The sequence below is a fragment of the Hylobates moloch genome, unplaced genomic scaffold (assembly GCF_009828535.3).
Source record: "Hylobates moloch isolate HMO894 unplaced genomic scaffold, HMol_V3 SCAFFOLD_12, whole genome shotgun sequence".
NCBI classification, from domain to species: domain Eukaryota; kingdom Metazoa; phylum Chordata; class Mammalia; order Primates; family Hylobatidae; genus Hylobates; species Hylobates moloch.
In genome coordinates, this window is record NW_026652287.1 from 36,594,581 (window position 1) to 36,608,700 (window position 14,120).

General features: G+C 54.3%; 2 protein-coding genes and 1 long non-coding RNA gene across 6 annotated transcripts in view; 2 read left to right on the forward strand and 1 right to left on the reverse strand.

The window, feature by feature from the left end:
- HSD17B14 (hydroxysteroid 17-beta dehydrogenase 14) overlaps positions 1–7,244 on the forward strand; it is a 30,011-nt gene extending 22,767 nt beyond the window's left edge. The window contains exons 6-9 of the mRNA XM_032169250.2: positions 5,019–5,123; positions 6,478–6,545; positions 6,656–6,752; positions 6,859–7,244. Coding sequence (XP_032025141.1) covers positions 5,019–5,123; positions 6,478–6,545; positions 6,656–6,752; positions 6,859–7,032 — 444 coding nt within the window. The 3' untranslated portion in view covers positions 7,033–7,244. The remainder of the gene's footprint in view (positions 1–5,018; positions 5,124–6,477; positions 6,546–6,655; positions 6,753–6,858) is intronic.
- Positions 7,245–8,953: 1,709 nt separating this feature from the next.
- The window catches only part of BCAT2 (branched chain amino acid transaminase 2), a 17,157-nt gene continuing 11,990 nt past the window's right edge, over positions 8,954–14,120 (forward strand). Inside the window, exons 1-3 of one of the 4 annotated variants that reach the window (XM_032169247.2) lie at positions 8,954–9,153; positions 13,097–13,171; positions 13,454–13,654. In XM_032169247.2, coding sequence (XP_032025138.1) covers positions 9,130–9,153; positions 13,097–13,171; positions 13,454–13,654 — 300 coding nt within the window. In that variant the 5' untranslated portion in view covers positions 8,954–9,129. Of the gene's footprint in view, positions 9,154–9,233; positions 9,329–11,815; positions 12,377–13,096; positions 13,172–13,453; positions 13,655–14,120 lie in introns of those variants that run through there. The other 3 variants (XM_032169248.2, XM_058424876.1, XM_032169249.2) reach the window with 3 other exon arrangements.
- LOC116478234 (uncharacterized) lies at positions 9,162–13,089 on the reverse strand. Its single transcript, XR_004250744.2, has 3 exons — positions 12,771–13,089; positions 9,670–9,782; positions 9,162–9,298 (listed from the first exon to the last, which is right to left on the reverse strand). It is a non-coding gene; the product is annotated as an uncharacterized LOC116478234 (long non-coding RNA).

Genomic DNA, 14,120 nt, shown 5'->3' on the forward strand with positions numbered 1-14,120 from the left:
CAGGCTCAAGTAATCCTCCCACCTCAGCCTCCCGAAAACCTGGGACCACAAATGCGCACCACTATGCCTGGTGAATTTTTGTATTTTTGTTGAGATGGCTGCGGGGGAGTCTCACCATGTTGTCCAGACTGGTCTCAAACTCCTTGGGCTCAAGTGATCCTCCCACTTCAGCCTCCCCAGATGCTGGGATTACAGGCATGAGCCACTGCACCTGGCCCGGGCAGTGTTATAGCTGCTGGAGATACGGCAGGGAGCCAGGTCCATGTGGGCTCTGTCCTTGGGGAGTTTACAGTCCTGGGCAGCCAGATGTTCCTAAACAGAGACATGAGTTCAGAAGAGTGTGTTTTGCTTTACGAGGGGGATGGGTGTAGTTCTGGGAGAGTGTGACCTGGAAGCTGGCCCGTTCAGGGAATGTAGCCAAACTTCCTGGAAGTAATGAAATCTGAGCAGCATTGACCAGTGGAGGAGGTGGAGAAAGAGATGGCAGGGTGAGGGCCTGGCAGCGAGACAGGGTTTGGTGCTGCTGCCAGCTGGGCCCAGTGAGAGAAGGGGATGTTGCAGGAAGAGATTGGGGCGGGAACCAGATCAGGCAGGGCCTTGAAGGCCCTTCTGAATCATCTGGTCTTTATATCAAGAGCAATAGGGAGCTATGGAAGGTATTTGAGCAAGGGAGTGATGTGATCCTGTTAATATTATTAACAGATAATAGGCTCTGGCTCCTGTAGGTATGAGGGACAAATCTGAGGGCTAAGCATGAGAATGGGACAACCAGTATTAGGAGTTGATTGCATTTGAGCCAGGCATGGTGGCTCACGCCTATAATCCCAGCACTTTGGGAGGCCAAGGTGGGCAGGTCGCCTGAGATCAGGAGTTCGAGACCAGTCTGGCCAACATGGAGAAACCCGGTTGCTACTAAAAATACAAAAATTAGCCAAGCGTGGTGGTGGGTGCCTGTAATCCCAGCTACAAGGGAGGCTGAGGCAGGAGAATTGCTTGAACCTGGGAGGCGGAGGTTGCAGTGAGCCAAGATTGTGCCACTGCACTCAAGCCTGGGTGACAGAGCAATACTCCGTCTCTAAAACAAGTAAACAAAAAAAAGAGTTGATTGCATTTGTCCAAAGGAGAAGTGGGGGCCTTCAAGTCCTCGTGATCTGGCCCCTGTTCTCTGACCTCACCTCCGGCCACACTGGCCTCATTGCTCCCAAACACAACAGGCCTGCTCCTGTCTCAGAACCTTGGCACTTAAGAACTGGGGTCTCAGTATGTTGCCCAGGCTGGCCTTGAACTTCTGGGCTGAAGTGATCCTCCCACCTCGGTCTCCCAAAGCACTGACATTACAGGTACCCACCACTGCACCTGGCCCCCAGCGGGTCCTTGATATAGAGCAGGTGCTTAGCGACCTTGAGGGGTGCGGGGAGAAGGACACTCAGGGAGTGTGGGACAAATATTTACTGAGCTCCAGCTATGTGCCTCGTGCTGGGGTGAGGGTGGCAAGATCTGTGTCTCAGCCCTGGTGAGACTCACGTTTGCAGGGTCAGGTGGGGGAGGAGATTAAACAGCAGGGCAGGTGCACAGACTGAGAGAGAAATGGAGCAAGGCAGGTTTGGTGGGCACTGGGAGGGAGGGAGGGAGGGTGTCATGGCTGGTGGGAGTGAGAGGAGGTGAGGATGAGAGGTTCCCTGAGGAGGAGGCCAGAGGCTGGTCAATGCCCACCTCATTCATGTTCATATTAGAGCATGGTTTCTCTTTTTCTTTTTTCTTTCTTTCCTTTTGTTTTTTTTTTTTTTTTATTTGAGACAGTCTTTATCTACTGCCCAGGCTGGAGTGCAGTGGTGCGATTGCGGCTTACTGCAGCCTCTGCCTCCCGGGATCAAGACATTCTCCTGCCTCAGCCTTCCGAGTAGCTGGGATTACAGGCACGCACCACCACACCGGCCAATTTTTGTATTTTTAGTAGAGATGGGGTTTTGCCATGTTGACCAGTCTAGTCTCAAACTCCTGACCTCAGGTGACTGCCCGCCTCAGCCTCCCAAAGTTCTAGGATTACAGGTGTGAGCCACTGTGCCTGGCCTAAAGTTCTTAATACTTAAAATTGTGAGAAATTGTTGTTTGTTTATGGGTTTGGGCCTCAGCCTGTCCAGCAGCAAACACTGGCTCTGTCAGGTGTCACGTGATGCCCTGCGGGTGTCAATCATCCCTCCATTCCTCAGTCTCCTTGCTTGTGAAATGGGACTCTCAGTTGTACCTCCTCCGTGTAGGTACAGGAGAATGTTAGAGGGATGAAATGAGCTAATCCATGTAAATTGCTGAGGACAGGGCTGGACACATACCAGGTCCTCCATTCATTCATTAATTCACTCATTCATTCATTCAAAGGATATTTATGAAGCATGTGCTATGTGCCAGGCACCTTTAGTGCTGGGGAAGAAACAAAATAAGAAATCTTGACCATCCCTCATAGGTTTCTGCATGCTGGTGGGAGAGACAGAACATGAACAAACAAGTAAAATATATATGGCCTGTCAGAAGGGAGTGTGTGACACAGAGAAAAGACATCTGAAAGAGGGAAGGGGACCCAGGGGTATGGGAACTGCAGTTTTATTTTATTATTTTATTTTTTGGGGCCAGGCACGGTGGCTCACACCTGTAATCCCAGCACTTTGGGAGGCCGAAGCAGGCAGATTACTTGAGCTCAGGAGTTCAAGACCAGCCTGGCTAGCACGGTGAAACCCCATCTCTACTAAAAAATACAAAAATTAGTAGTCCCAGCTACTCGAGAGACTGAGGCAGGAGAATGGCTTGAACCTGGGAGGAGGAGGTTGCAGTGAGCCAAGAAGACATCATTGCACTCCAGCCTGGGTAACAGAGTGAGACTCTGTCTCAAAAAACAAAACAAAACAAAAATTTTTTTTTGTTGTTAAAAAAAATAAAGACAGGCCAGGCACGGTGGCTCACGCCTGGAATCCCAGCACTTTGGGAGGCTGAGCCAGGCAGATCATGTGAGATCAGGAGTTCGAGACCAGCCTGGCTAATATAGTGAAACCCTGTCTCCACTAAAAAAAAAAGAAAAAAAAAAACTATCCTGGTGTGGGGGCACATGCCTGTAGTCCCAGCTACTCGGGAGGCCGAGGCAGGAGAATCGCTGGAACCTGGGAAGCAGAGGTTGCAAGGAGCTGAGATCGCACCACTGCATTCCAGCCTAGACAATAGAGTGATACTCTATCAGAAAGAAAGAAAGAAGAAAGAAAGAAGGAAGGAAGGAAGGAAGGAAGGAAGAAAGAAAGGAAGGAAGAAAGGAAGGAAGGAAGGAGAAAAAGGAAAGAACGAAGGAAAGAAAGAAAGAAGAAAGACAAGGTCTTGCTAAGTTGCCCAGGCTGGTCTCAAACACCTGGGTTCACGCAATCCTCCCTCCTCAGCTTCCCAAAGTGCAAGGATTATAGGTGTGAGCTAGTGATGCTGGCTTGCAGCTTTAAACAGTATAGCCAGGGAAGGCCTCACTGAGGAGGTGACCTCGGATCAGGGTTTGAGGGAGCTGAGGGAGTGTTTAGCCAGGACAGTCCCTGTTTAGCATTGACACTGTGAACTGAAAATATCATGTCCCCAGAAACCCTTCAGTCCTGGGCAAACTGGGATGGCTAGCCACCCTAGGAGTGGGTCATGTGGCTCTCTTAGGAAAAGGCACTCCAGGCAGAGGGAACAGCAAGTTAGAAGGCCCTGAGGTTGGAACACGCAGAGTGTGTCGAAGATACAGCACAGAAAAGGGTGGAGGTCGTTTTGGAGGGGAGCAGAAATGGCTTGAAAGAGTCGGTGGGGGGAACCGGGCAGGGAGCTCATTTAGATTCGCACTCGGAGAGCCCGCTAGGGGTGCCGCCTTATACCAATCAGTCTTAAGTGGCAGGAACAGGCCTTGCCTGGCTAGCTCAGCTTTCTAAGGCAAGCGAGATCAAAGATAGAATTTGAATTTATCCAAGGTCATGTGTAGTCAACGAACACACACACACACACACACACACACACACACACACACACACAGAGAGAGAGAGAGAGAGAGTATTTAGGGACTTCCCAGGTGGCCAGGGAGTTGAATCGCAGGAGAGAAGGTGGCAGGAAACTGCATTTCATTTTTTTTTTTTTTTTGAGACAGAATCTCGCTCTGTTGCCCAGGCTGGAGTGCAGTAGTGCGATCTTGGCTCACTGCAAGCTCCGCCTCCTGGGTTCAAGCAGTTCTCCTGCCTCGGCCTCCCAAGTAGCTGAGATTACAGGAATACACCACCATGCCTGGCTAATTTTGTATTTTTAGTAGAGATAGGGTTTCACCATGTTGGCCAGGCTGTTCTCAAAATTCTGACCTCAGATGATCCACCCGCCTCAGCCTCCCAAAGTGCTGGGATTACAGGTGTGAGACAGTGTGCCTGGTGTAGAGTGCCTTTCATGAAGGCCTCATAGAAACATCTTCCCCTCTATGGATAAAAGAACTTCCTGGCTGGGTGTGATGCCTCACGCCTGTAATCCCAACACTTTGAGTGGCCGAGCGGGGAGGATTGCTTGAGCCCAGGAGTTCGAGGCTGCAGTGAGCTACGATCGTGCCACTGCAGTCCAGCCTGGGCCACAGAGACTTCACCGGAAAATAACTTCATCCCATTTTTGAAAAATATGCAGCCTTCTGGATCTCTCGTCCATTTTCCTGTCTTGATATGGACAGGAATTTGAGTAACATACAAAGACCAAGGGAGAAGGGAACAGAGATAGAGACAAAGACAGAGAGAGTCAGAGACCCAGGAGAAGAGAGAGAAATCCCTTCCCGCCAAGGAGAGACTCCTTGAGTGCTGAGACCCAGTGACCCCAGGGCAAACCAGAGAGGGTGTTATGTTAGATGCTGTCTCTAGCAGTCACTGAGATCAACTAGGAACACGCCAGGAGATGGCCATCATCCCAGACGTCAGGATGGCTGTGGCTGAGTTTCAGTGGTCTGGGAAGATGCAGGGCTTGTGTGCTTACTTGGCCTCTCGTCTCCCTAGCTCGCCCTCCCCCACCTGCGGAAGAGTCAAGGGAATGTCATCAACATCTCCAGCCTGGTGGGGGCAATCGGCCAGGTCCAGGCAGTTCCCTATGTGGCCACCAAGGTATGGCAGCCCCTACCCCTTCCTTCCCTCCCTACTCCTTCCCATGGGCCTTGGCTTTGAGTCCAGACACCTTAGGAGCCAGACCTAGCAAGATCTTGGCCCTAGAGAGTCTCACATCCAACTCCCAGATTCAGCACCCAGGCATAACTGCCTGTGACAGATTTCTATTTTTTCTTTTTTTTTTAAGACGGAGTCTCGCTCTGTCACCAGGATGGAGTGCAGTGGTGCGATCTCAGCTCACTGCAACCTCTGCCTCCCGGGTTCAGTTCTCAGCTCACTGCAACCTCTGCCTCCTGATTCTCCTGACTCAGCCTCCCGAGTAGCTGAGACTACAGGCGCGCACCACTGTGCCCAGATAATTTTTTTGGTATTTTTTAGTAGAGACGGGGTTTCACCATGTTAGCCAGGATGGTCTCGATCTTCTGACCTCATGATCCTCCCGCCTCGGCCTCCCAAAGTGCTGGGATTACAGGCATGAGCCACTGCACCCAGCAGATTTCTGTTTTTTCTTTTGTTTCTTTCTTTCTTTTTTTATTTATTTATTTTTTGAGATGGAGTTTTGCTCTTTTTGCCCAGGTTGGAGTGCAATGGTGCGATCTTGGCTCACTGCAACCTCCAGCTCTGGGGTTCAAGTGATTCTCCTGCCTCAGCCTCCCAAGTAGCTGAGATTACAGGTGGCTGCCACCATGCTCAGCTAGTTTTTTGTATTTTTTAGTAGAGATGAGGTTTCACCATGTTGGTCAGGCTGGTCTCGAACTCCCAACCTCAGGTGATCCACCCGCCTCGGCCTCCCAAAGTGCTGGGATTACAGGCATGAGCCACTGCGCCCAGCTAACTTTTTTTTTTTCTTTTCGGCTAACTTTCTTTTTTTTTTCTTTTCTTTTTTTTTAGATAGGGTCTCACTCTGTCACCCAGGTTGTAGTGCGGTGGCATGATCTCAGCTCACTGCAACCTCTGCCTCATGGGTTCAAGCGATTCTCACGCCTCAGCCTCCCCAGTAACTGGGATTACAGGTGTGCACCACCATGTCCGGTTAATTTTTGTATTTTTAGTAGAGATGGGGTTTTGCTATGTTGGCCAGGCTGGTCTCGAACTCCTGGCCTCAAGTGATCCACCCATCCCGGCCTCCCAAAGTGCTGGGATTACAGGTGTGAGCCACCGCACCTGGCCTTCCTGTGACAGATTTCTATGCCAAGTTTCTCCCAAGAAACCAAGCTTGGTGCCTCTGTAGGCAGCCTTCAAGGAGGGCATGACTTCCCCATTCTGATGCTCCCCTGGCTGGCAGGAGACAATGGATGGCAGGGACCCCATGTCCCCGGGGACTGAACTTTCTTCCCCGCTCCGTTTTCTGCAGGGGGCAGTAACGGCCATGACCAAAGCCTTGGCCCTGGATGAAAGTCCATATGGTGTCCGAGTCAACTGGTGAGCTGCTCTGAGCAGGCGGAGAGCCTCCTGGGGGAACTGGGGTGACTGGGAGTGATCCCAAGTGATTCGAGACAGATTTCTTTGATCCCCTCTCTCCCTTCCCCTAGTATCTCCCCAGGAAACATCTGGACCCCACTGTGGGAGGAGCTGGCAGCCTTAACGCCAGACCCTAGGGCCACAATCCGAGAGGGCATGCTGGCCCAGGTAGGAGTGGGGTTCAGATCCAGGTGGTAGAAGGTGGCTTGGGGGTGGGGGCATGGCGATCAAGTGGGGCTCCTCTTGACCTCCTTCCCCCCTCTTTTCTCCCCAGCCACTGGGCCGCATGGGCCAGCCCGCTGAGGTCGGGGCTGCGGCAGTGTTCCTGGCCTCGGAAGCCAACTTCTGCACGGGCATTGAACTGCTCGTGACGGGGGGTGCAGAGCTGGGGTACGGGCGCAAGGCCAGTCGGAGCAACCCCGTGGACACCCCCGATATCCCTTCCTGATTTCTCTCATTTCTACTTGGGGCCCCCTTCCTAGGACTCTCCCACCCCAAACTCCAACCTGTATCAGATGCAGCCCCCAAGCCCTTAGACTCTAAACCCACTTAGCAAGGTGCCAGGTCACCCTGCAGGTTCCCATAAAAGCAATTTGCAGCCAGAAGGAGGAGGACATCGTTATTATTTATTTCCCATCCTTTAGACGAGTCCTTCTGCCCACTTAGCCCTTGCACCCCAGACCCACAAGTTGCCTCGACCCTGAAGGACTGCAGCTCCCCCCGCCCCCCAACCCCAGGCCTTGCAGCAAGCAGGTGCCTGATGTTGCTAGCCCTGTCGCTGTCGCCAGGGGCTCCTGGGAAGGGTAGAGCGGTTTGGCTTCACCAGCGCGCTAACTAAAGGCCCGCAGGGGAGAGTAAATTAAGCGCTAATTAGTAGGTAATGGAGGGGGAGACGCAAAAGGCCCTCCTCCTTACTCTTGGCCCTCAGGGAAAACGAGTTTTCCTCTCAGTGCCTGTGGAATAGGAAGGTGGCTGGCAAGAAAAGTCCAGAGGGAAGAGAAAGTAGGGGGTTGAGACATCTGGATCAGAGGGAGAAGGGGCTGAAACTCCTGGGTTTTGGGTCCGCAGGGCACTGGGGGACGCAGACTCCCCAGCTGGACCCAGGAGGGGCGCAGGGCCCGGGAGCGCTGGCGTCCCCCAGGTGAGGGTTGGAGTTGCAGGGCTGCTGCGGATTGGCTGTGGCGGGGGGCGTGCGCGCCAACCGCTGATTGGCCGCGGCGGGGGCGGGAGCTGTCCGTGGGCGCCGCCCCTACAGCCCCAGGCTGGCGGGTGGGGCAGGAGGACTGGGGCGGGGCGCAGAAAAACAGGGCGACGCCCTGCGGGGGAAGGGTTCCGCGGTTTGGCTGTTTGTGTCTGTGGCTGTTAGGGGTGGCCGGACAGTGACCCGGGGACTTGGGGGCACTCGGAGCGCAGAAAAACAGGGCGAAGCCCTGCGGGGGAAGGGTTCCGCGGTTTGGCTGTTTGTGCCTGTGGCTGTTAGGAGTGGCTGGACAGTGACCCGGGGACTTGGGGGCACTGTGGGAGTAGAATTTGGAGACAGAGTGTCCCAGGGTAGGATTGCCGAGACACAATGGCCGAGGGATACGATTTTTTTTGTTTGTTTGTTTAATTTTAGACGGGGTCCCACTCTGTCGCCCAGGCTGGAGTGCTGTGGTGCAATGTCCGCTCACTGCAACCTCCGCTTCCTGGGTTCAAGCGATTCTCCTGCCTCAGCCTCCCGAGTAGCTGGGATTACAGGCCACCGGCACCACGCCAATTTTTGTATTTTTATTTATTTTATTTATTTTTATTTATTTTTTATTTTTTTGAGACGGAGTCTCGCCCTGTCACCCAGGCTGGAATGCAGTGGCGCGATCTCGGCTCACCGCAACCTCCGCCTCCAGGGTTCAAATGATTCTCCTGCCTCAGCCTCCCCAGTAGCAAGGATTACAGGCGCACGCCACCACACCTGGCTAATTTTTGTATCTTTAGTAGAGACGGGGTTTCACCATGTTGGTCAGGCGGGTCTTGAACTCCTGACCTTGTGATCCGCCCGCCTCGGCCTCCCAAAATGCTGAGATTACAGGCGTGGTCTCTGTCGCCCAGGCTGGAGTGCAGTGGCACCATCTCGGCTCACTGCAACCTCTGCCTCCCCAATTCAAGCAATTCTCCTGCCTCAGCTTCCCGAGTAGCTGAGATTACAGGCGCCCGCCACCACGCCCGGCTAATTTTTTGAACTTTTAGTAGAGACGGGGTTTCACCATGTTGGACCAGGCTGGTCTCTAACTCCTGACCTCAGGTAATCGGCCCGCCTCGGCCTCCCAAAGTGCTAAGATTACAGACCTGAGCCACTTCGCCCGGCAGGGAGCGTATTTCAAGTCCTGCCCCCCGACCAGCGCCTGCGCCCCGCAGCAGGGTCCGGCTCCCTGCGGGCGCCCTGGGGCTGGGACGGCCTGGGGCGCTGGTCCGCCGCCTTCCCGCAGAAGGAGGCGTGAGCGGGGCGTGGCCGGAACGTCTTTCTTCGGGGCCGCGCCCCGGGCGGGCACAGTTACGCGCCGCACGGATCATGGCCGCAGCCGCTCTGGGGCAGGTGGGTTCGCAGGCCCGCGCCGGGGTCTGGGGAATAGCCGGGGGAGGCGCACTTCCGGGAAGACCACTGGCCTGCAGCCGGTCCGACTCGGCGCCGCTCCTCCTGCCCTGGGGATCCGCTGCGGGGCGTGGAGGAGGATGGCACCCTTTGGAAAGAAGCACGAGGCTTTAATGGGGTGAGGGGGAGCGGGTAGACGCGGATGAGGTGGGGCAAGTAATTGGTGGGGAGGTAAAAAAATGGGAAACATGGAGGGGGACCCTGTAATGAGGGAGGCGTGGGGGTGGGGAGGTTGTGATTTGGGGAGCGGAGCCCTGGGGTGCAGTGGGGCATCAGCCTGTGGGGGAGCTGGAATAAAGGGGCCCAGACCTCCAGGCCCGGGTGCAGGTGAGGGCAGAGTTGGACCTCAAGTCTCAGCTCTGGGAATTGGACCCAAGGTCCTATTTTCTTGGAATGAAAGTTGAAAAAAATAGAGATGGGGATTGTTGTGCTTCCAAACTCCTATCTGAAGTTCTGCACCTGGATTGGAAATCGAGGCAGCGTCTCATGGTCAAAGTGACAGATGCTGCAGGCTGGCTGAGACGATCCCTTCTGACTGTGCGATGTCAAACAGCAGCAGCTTTTCCCAGAGTCTCTGATTTCGGAGAACAAGGTTTCTCAGTGAGGAAGGAAACAGCCAAAGAAAGGGGTCATTACAAGCCTTCACAGCTGCGGTGTAACCTTGGGAGAACTCTCTTTGTTAACTTTACACCTGACTTTATTTGAGTCTCTCATCGTAGCTGATGAATGTCAGGGCAGAATTTCACTTTCTTCGGCTCTTAGTGACTCATAGGGATAGTCCTGGGATACCTGGGGTATGTGGGCAATCTGGCCTTTAGTGGTGACACTCCTGGACTGTGGTGGGGCAGTACTGGGCTTTGACAGGTACACTTGGGACTGATGTGGACCATCTCATCATGGCACAGTTCTGGTGTCACAGAATGGCCCTGAACTCATGATGGGACATTCCTAGGCTCTGATGAAGATAGAGATAATCTGTAATGGAGATAGTTGGGCTGAGTCCTCAGCTATGCTGGGGACAGTCCCGGGGTGTGGAGGGGACAGTGCTGGACCATGGTAGGGACAGTCTGGAAGGTACTGGCCTAGACAGCAACATAGGGATAGTCCTGGGGATTGAAAAGGACAACAATGGGATTTTTTTTTTTTTTTTTAATTTCAGACCTGGTGAATAGGAAATAAGCCCTGGTATTTGACAGAGACAGTGCTGGTTATAATGGGGAAAAGTGCTGGGCTTTGGACGGGGGACATTCCTGAGCTGTTTGGGACAGTACTTGGCTCTGCTGGGGACCAGTTCTGATAAGTTACAGGCACAATCTGGGCTTGTGATGTGGAGCATCTTGGGCTGTCATAAAACAGCCCTGGTCTGTGATGGGGGAGAGTCCTGGGCTATGAAGGGGGCAGTTCTAGACATGATGGGTTCATGTGTGGGCTGTGACAAGGGCAGACTGCGATATGATGGGGTCTCTCCTGGGCCGTGATTTAGGGACAGTCCTGGAGTATGGAGGGCATTGCTGGGCTTTGACAGGGACACTCCTGGTCTTTGATGGTGATATTCCTGGGCTGTATGGGACATAATGGAGGTTCTATTACATTATAGAGACCTGCCCTGTGAACCCCCAAACCTACTTTATTTCTTTGTCTCGTCTTTTCTTTTTGACCAAGTCTTGCTCTGTTGCTCAGGCTGGAGTGCCGTGGTGTGATCTCGGCTCACTGTAACCTCCACCTCATGGGTTCAAGTGACTGTCGTGCCTCAGCCTCCTGAGTAGATGGGCTCAAGCAATCCACCTGCTTCAGATTACAGGCATGAGCCACCAGGCCGGTCTTTTTTTTTTTTTTTTTTTTTTAGAGACACTCTGTCACTCATGTTGCAGTGTAGCAGTGTGATCATAGCTCACCACAGCCTTGACCTACTGGGCTCAAGTGATCCTCCCACCTTAGCCTCCTGAGTAACTGGAATTACAGGTGTGTGCCACATACCTGGCTAATTTTTAAATTGTTTGTAGAGACAGGGTCTTGCTGTATTGCCCAGGCTGATCTTGAACTCCTGGCCTCATTCAATCCTCCCACCTCTGTCTCCCAAAGTGCTGGGATTACAGGCATGAGCTACTGAGCCAGCCGCCTACTTTCTTTATTTCTTTGTTTTTTTTTTTTTTTTGAGACAGAGAGTCTTGCTCTGTTGCCCAGGCTGGAGTGCAGTGGCACCATCTCGGCTCACTGCAACCTCCGCCTCCCAGGTTTAAGCAATTCTCCTGCCTCAGCTTCCCAAGTTGCTGGGACTACAGGCGCCCGCCACCACACCCAGCTAACTTGTATTTTCTGTAGAGACAGGGTCTCCCTATGTTGCCTAGACTGGTCTTGAACACCTGGCCTCAAGCTATCCTCCTGCCTCGGGCCTCCCACAGCGCTGGGATTACAGGCGCTAGCCACTGCGTGTGGCCTCTTTCTATGATTAGATCTATTTTGGCATCTCTTGTTTCTTGGCGTCAATTTCTGGGTTTTTTTTTTGTTTTGTTTTGTTTTCTGTTTGTGCTCCCTTTTCTGTGTCTCTTTTTCTCATCCTTCCTCTTCCCTCTCTTACTCTCTTTTTTTCATCTTGGCTCTGAGGGCAGCTCTCCTGCCCACAGGCTGGCTGTCGCACTGTGTTTGTCTCTCTCATACTGTGGGTGTCCTATCCCTCTGGGCAGAAGCATGGCTGCAAGGCTGAGCAGTCTAGATGTCGCCACCCAGAGGCAATCCGGGGACCCACACTCTGATCACCCCGGAATCCCTGGAGCCTCACACCAGCAAGACCACGCTGCAGCCCCATCTCCCAGTGACTCACCTAGCGACAAGTGACCACGGCCATTCACGTCCATCCTCCAGAATCAGTGCCAACTCACCCAGCTCACAGGGCAGGCCAGGCCAGGCCACTCTGTCTCCCTCAACCTCATGCCCCAAATGCCTCCCCACAGGGCTGGGGAAAGAGGCATTGTGAGGTCAAAGGTCACCAGAGAGGGGCCAGCCTGCTGGACACAGCCAGACCTGCTCTCCCTACTCCCCTCGGGGAGGACCCGCCTGAGCCTTGTGCAGTGAGGACTGCAGTGGCTCCCCAGGCCCCTGTAGCGGCCCCTCAGCCCCAGGGGCTGAAGGGAATTGGAGTCACTGCCAAAGTGGGTTTGGGCTTCAGGTAATCAGAGCCCAGTTGATCGAATACCTTCAGACAATAAGCACATGTACTCCTGGGTCTGGTGGAGGAGGGGCTGGGGACCTGGACTCCTGGGTCTGAGGGAGGAGGGGCTGGGGCCTATACTCCTGGATGTAAGGGAGGAGGGGCTGGGGCCTGTACTCCTGGATGTAAGGGAGGAGGGTCTGAGGCCTGGACTCCTGGGTCTGAGGGAGGAGGGGCTGGGGGCCCAGACTTCGGGTCTGAGGGAGGAGGCAGCTAGAGTCTGGACTCTTACTTAGGTCTGAGGGAGGCGGGCCTGGGGTCTGCACCCCTGAGCCCTGGGGGAGCAGGACCTGTCGGTCCGTTGGTCTTCTAAGGCCCGTCAGCACTTGGGTCCCCGGAGGCCTTCACTTACCTGTGTGCCTTCCCTGGTCGTCTTCTTGTCTGAGCTGATCTCCAGGCTGGGACCAAAGGTCTCTGGGGTGGGAGGCGCTTGCGTTTAACTTTGCCCCAGCATGGAAGAGGGGGCCGGAGCTGACTCAGCTCTTTCTAGGGAGCCCTCGTCAGGGCAGGGAGGGGACTTGGCCTCCTTCAGGACCACCTGCCCCTATCTAGAATGGACTGAGACTGGGACAGAACAGGCAGGGCAGCAGGACCTCCAAGTGCAGGAGGTGGCGAGCGGGCTGCCAGGGCCTCTGCTCTGCCCCACTCACCCCCTCTCTGACTTCTTTCTCCATCCAGATCTGGGCACGAAAGCTTCTCTCTGTCCCTTGGCTTCTGTGTGGTCCCAGAAGATATGCCTCCTCCAGTTTCAAGGTGAAAGGAGGGAACTCGATGCTTGGCTCTGAGAGAGGAGGGGGCTGGCAGCTGGTTTTGGGCATCTCCAAAAGGTCCACAGCCCAGAGATGGCAGTGAGTGGTCGTAGCTTAACAGCCTGCCATTGGGCCGCAGACAAGGGATGAAACTGCATGTCCCAGAATCCTCCAGGGTGACAGGTCCTACTTCTCTATGGGTCTGAGGCCCAAGGCTTCATGGGAGTTGTAGTTTTTCAGCTTGGAGGTTGTGGCCAGATTCTAGGATACCCCTATCTTTCCTCAGGCTGCAGACCTGCAGCTGGAAATGACACAGAAGCCTCATAAGAAGCCCAGCCCTGGCGAGCCCCTGGTGTTTGGGAAGACATTTACCGACCACATGTTGATGGTGGAATGGAATGAAAAGGGCTGGGGCCAGCCCCGAATCCAGCCCTTCCAGAACCTCACGCTGCACCCAGCCTCCTCCGGCCTCCACTACTCCCTGCAGGTGGCATGGCGGCCGGCCTCTCTCCCTGTCCCTGTCTGCATCTCCTCCTCCTTGCTGTGTCTCTTGCCAGGTGCACCTCTCTTGGTTTGTTTGCTGTGTGTTTCTCCTTTCTGTGCATTCGTCATTCGTTTTCTGAGGCCTTCCATGCTCCAGGCTCATGCTTGGTGATGCTGGGTTCCCCGAGATGAGCAGACCTGGTTCCTTCACTTGGAAAACCCCATGCTGTGGGCATAACTCAGTATGATCTGTGCTCTGATGGAGGCCCTGTGGAGGCCAGTAGAGACCCCCAGCCTCACTTGAAAGAAAGCATGGCTTCTTCTGGCATAGAGGGGAGCTTAGGGGGGGATGGTGGGAGAGGTGACAGCCGGGGTGATGGTAGGAGAGGGGACAGCCAGGGGGGTGGCGGGAGAGGGACAGCCAGGATGATGGCGGGAGAGGGGGGCGCCAGGGCGGCGGGGGGGGGGGG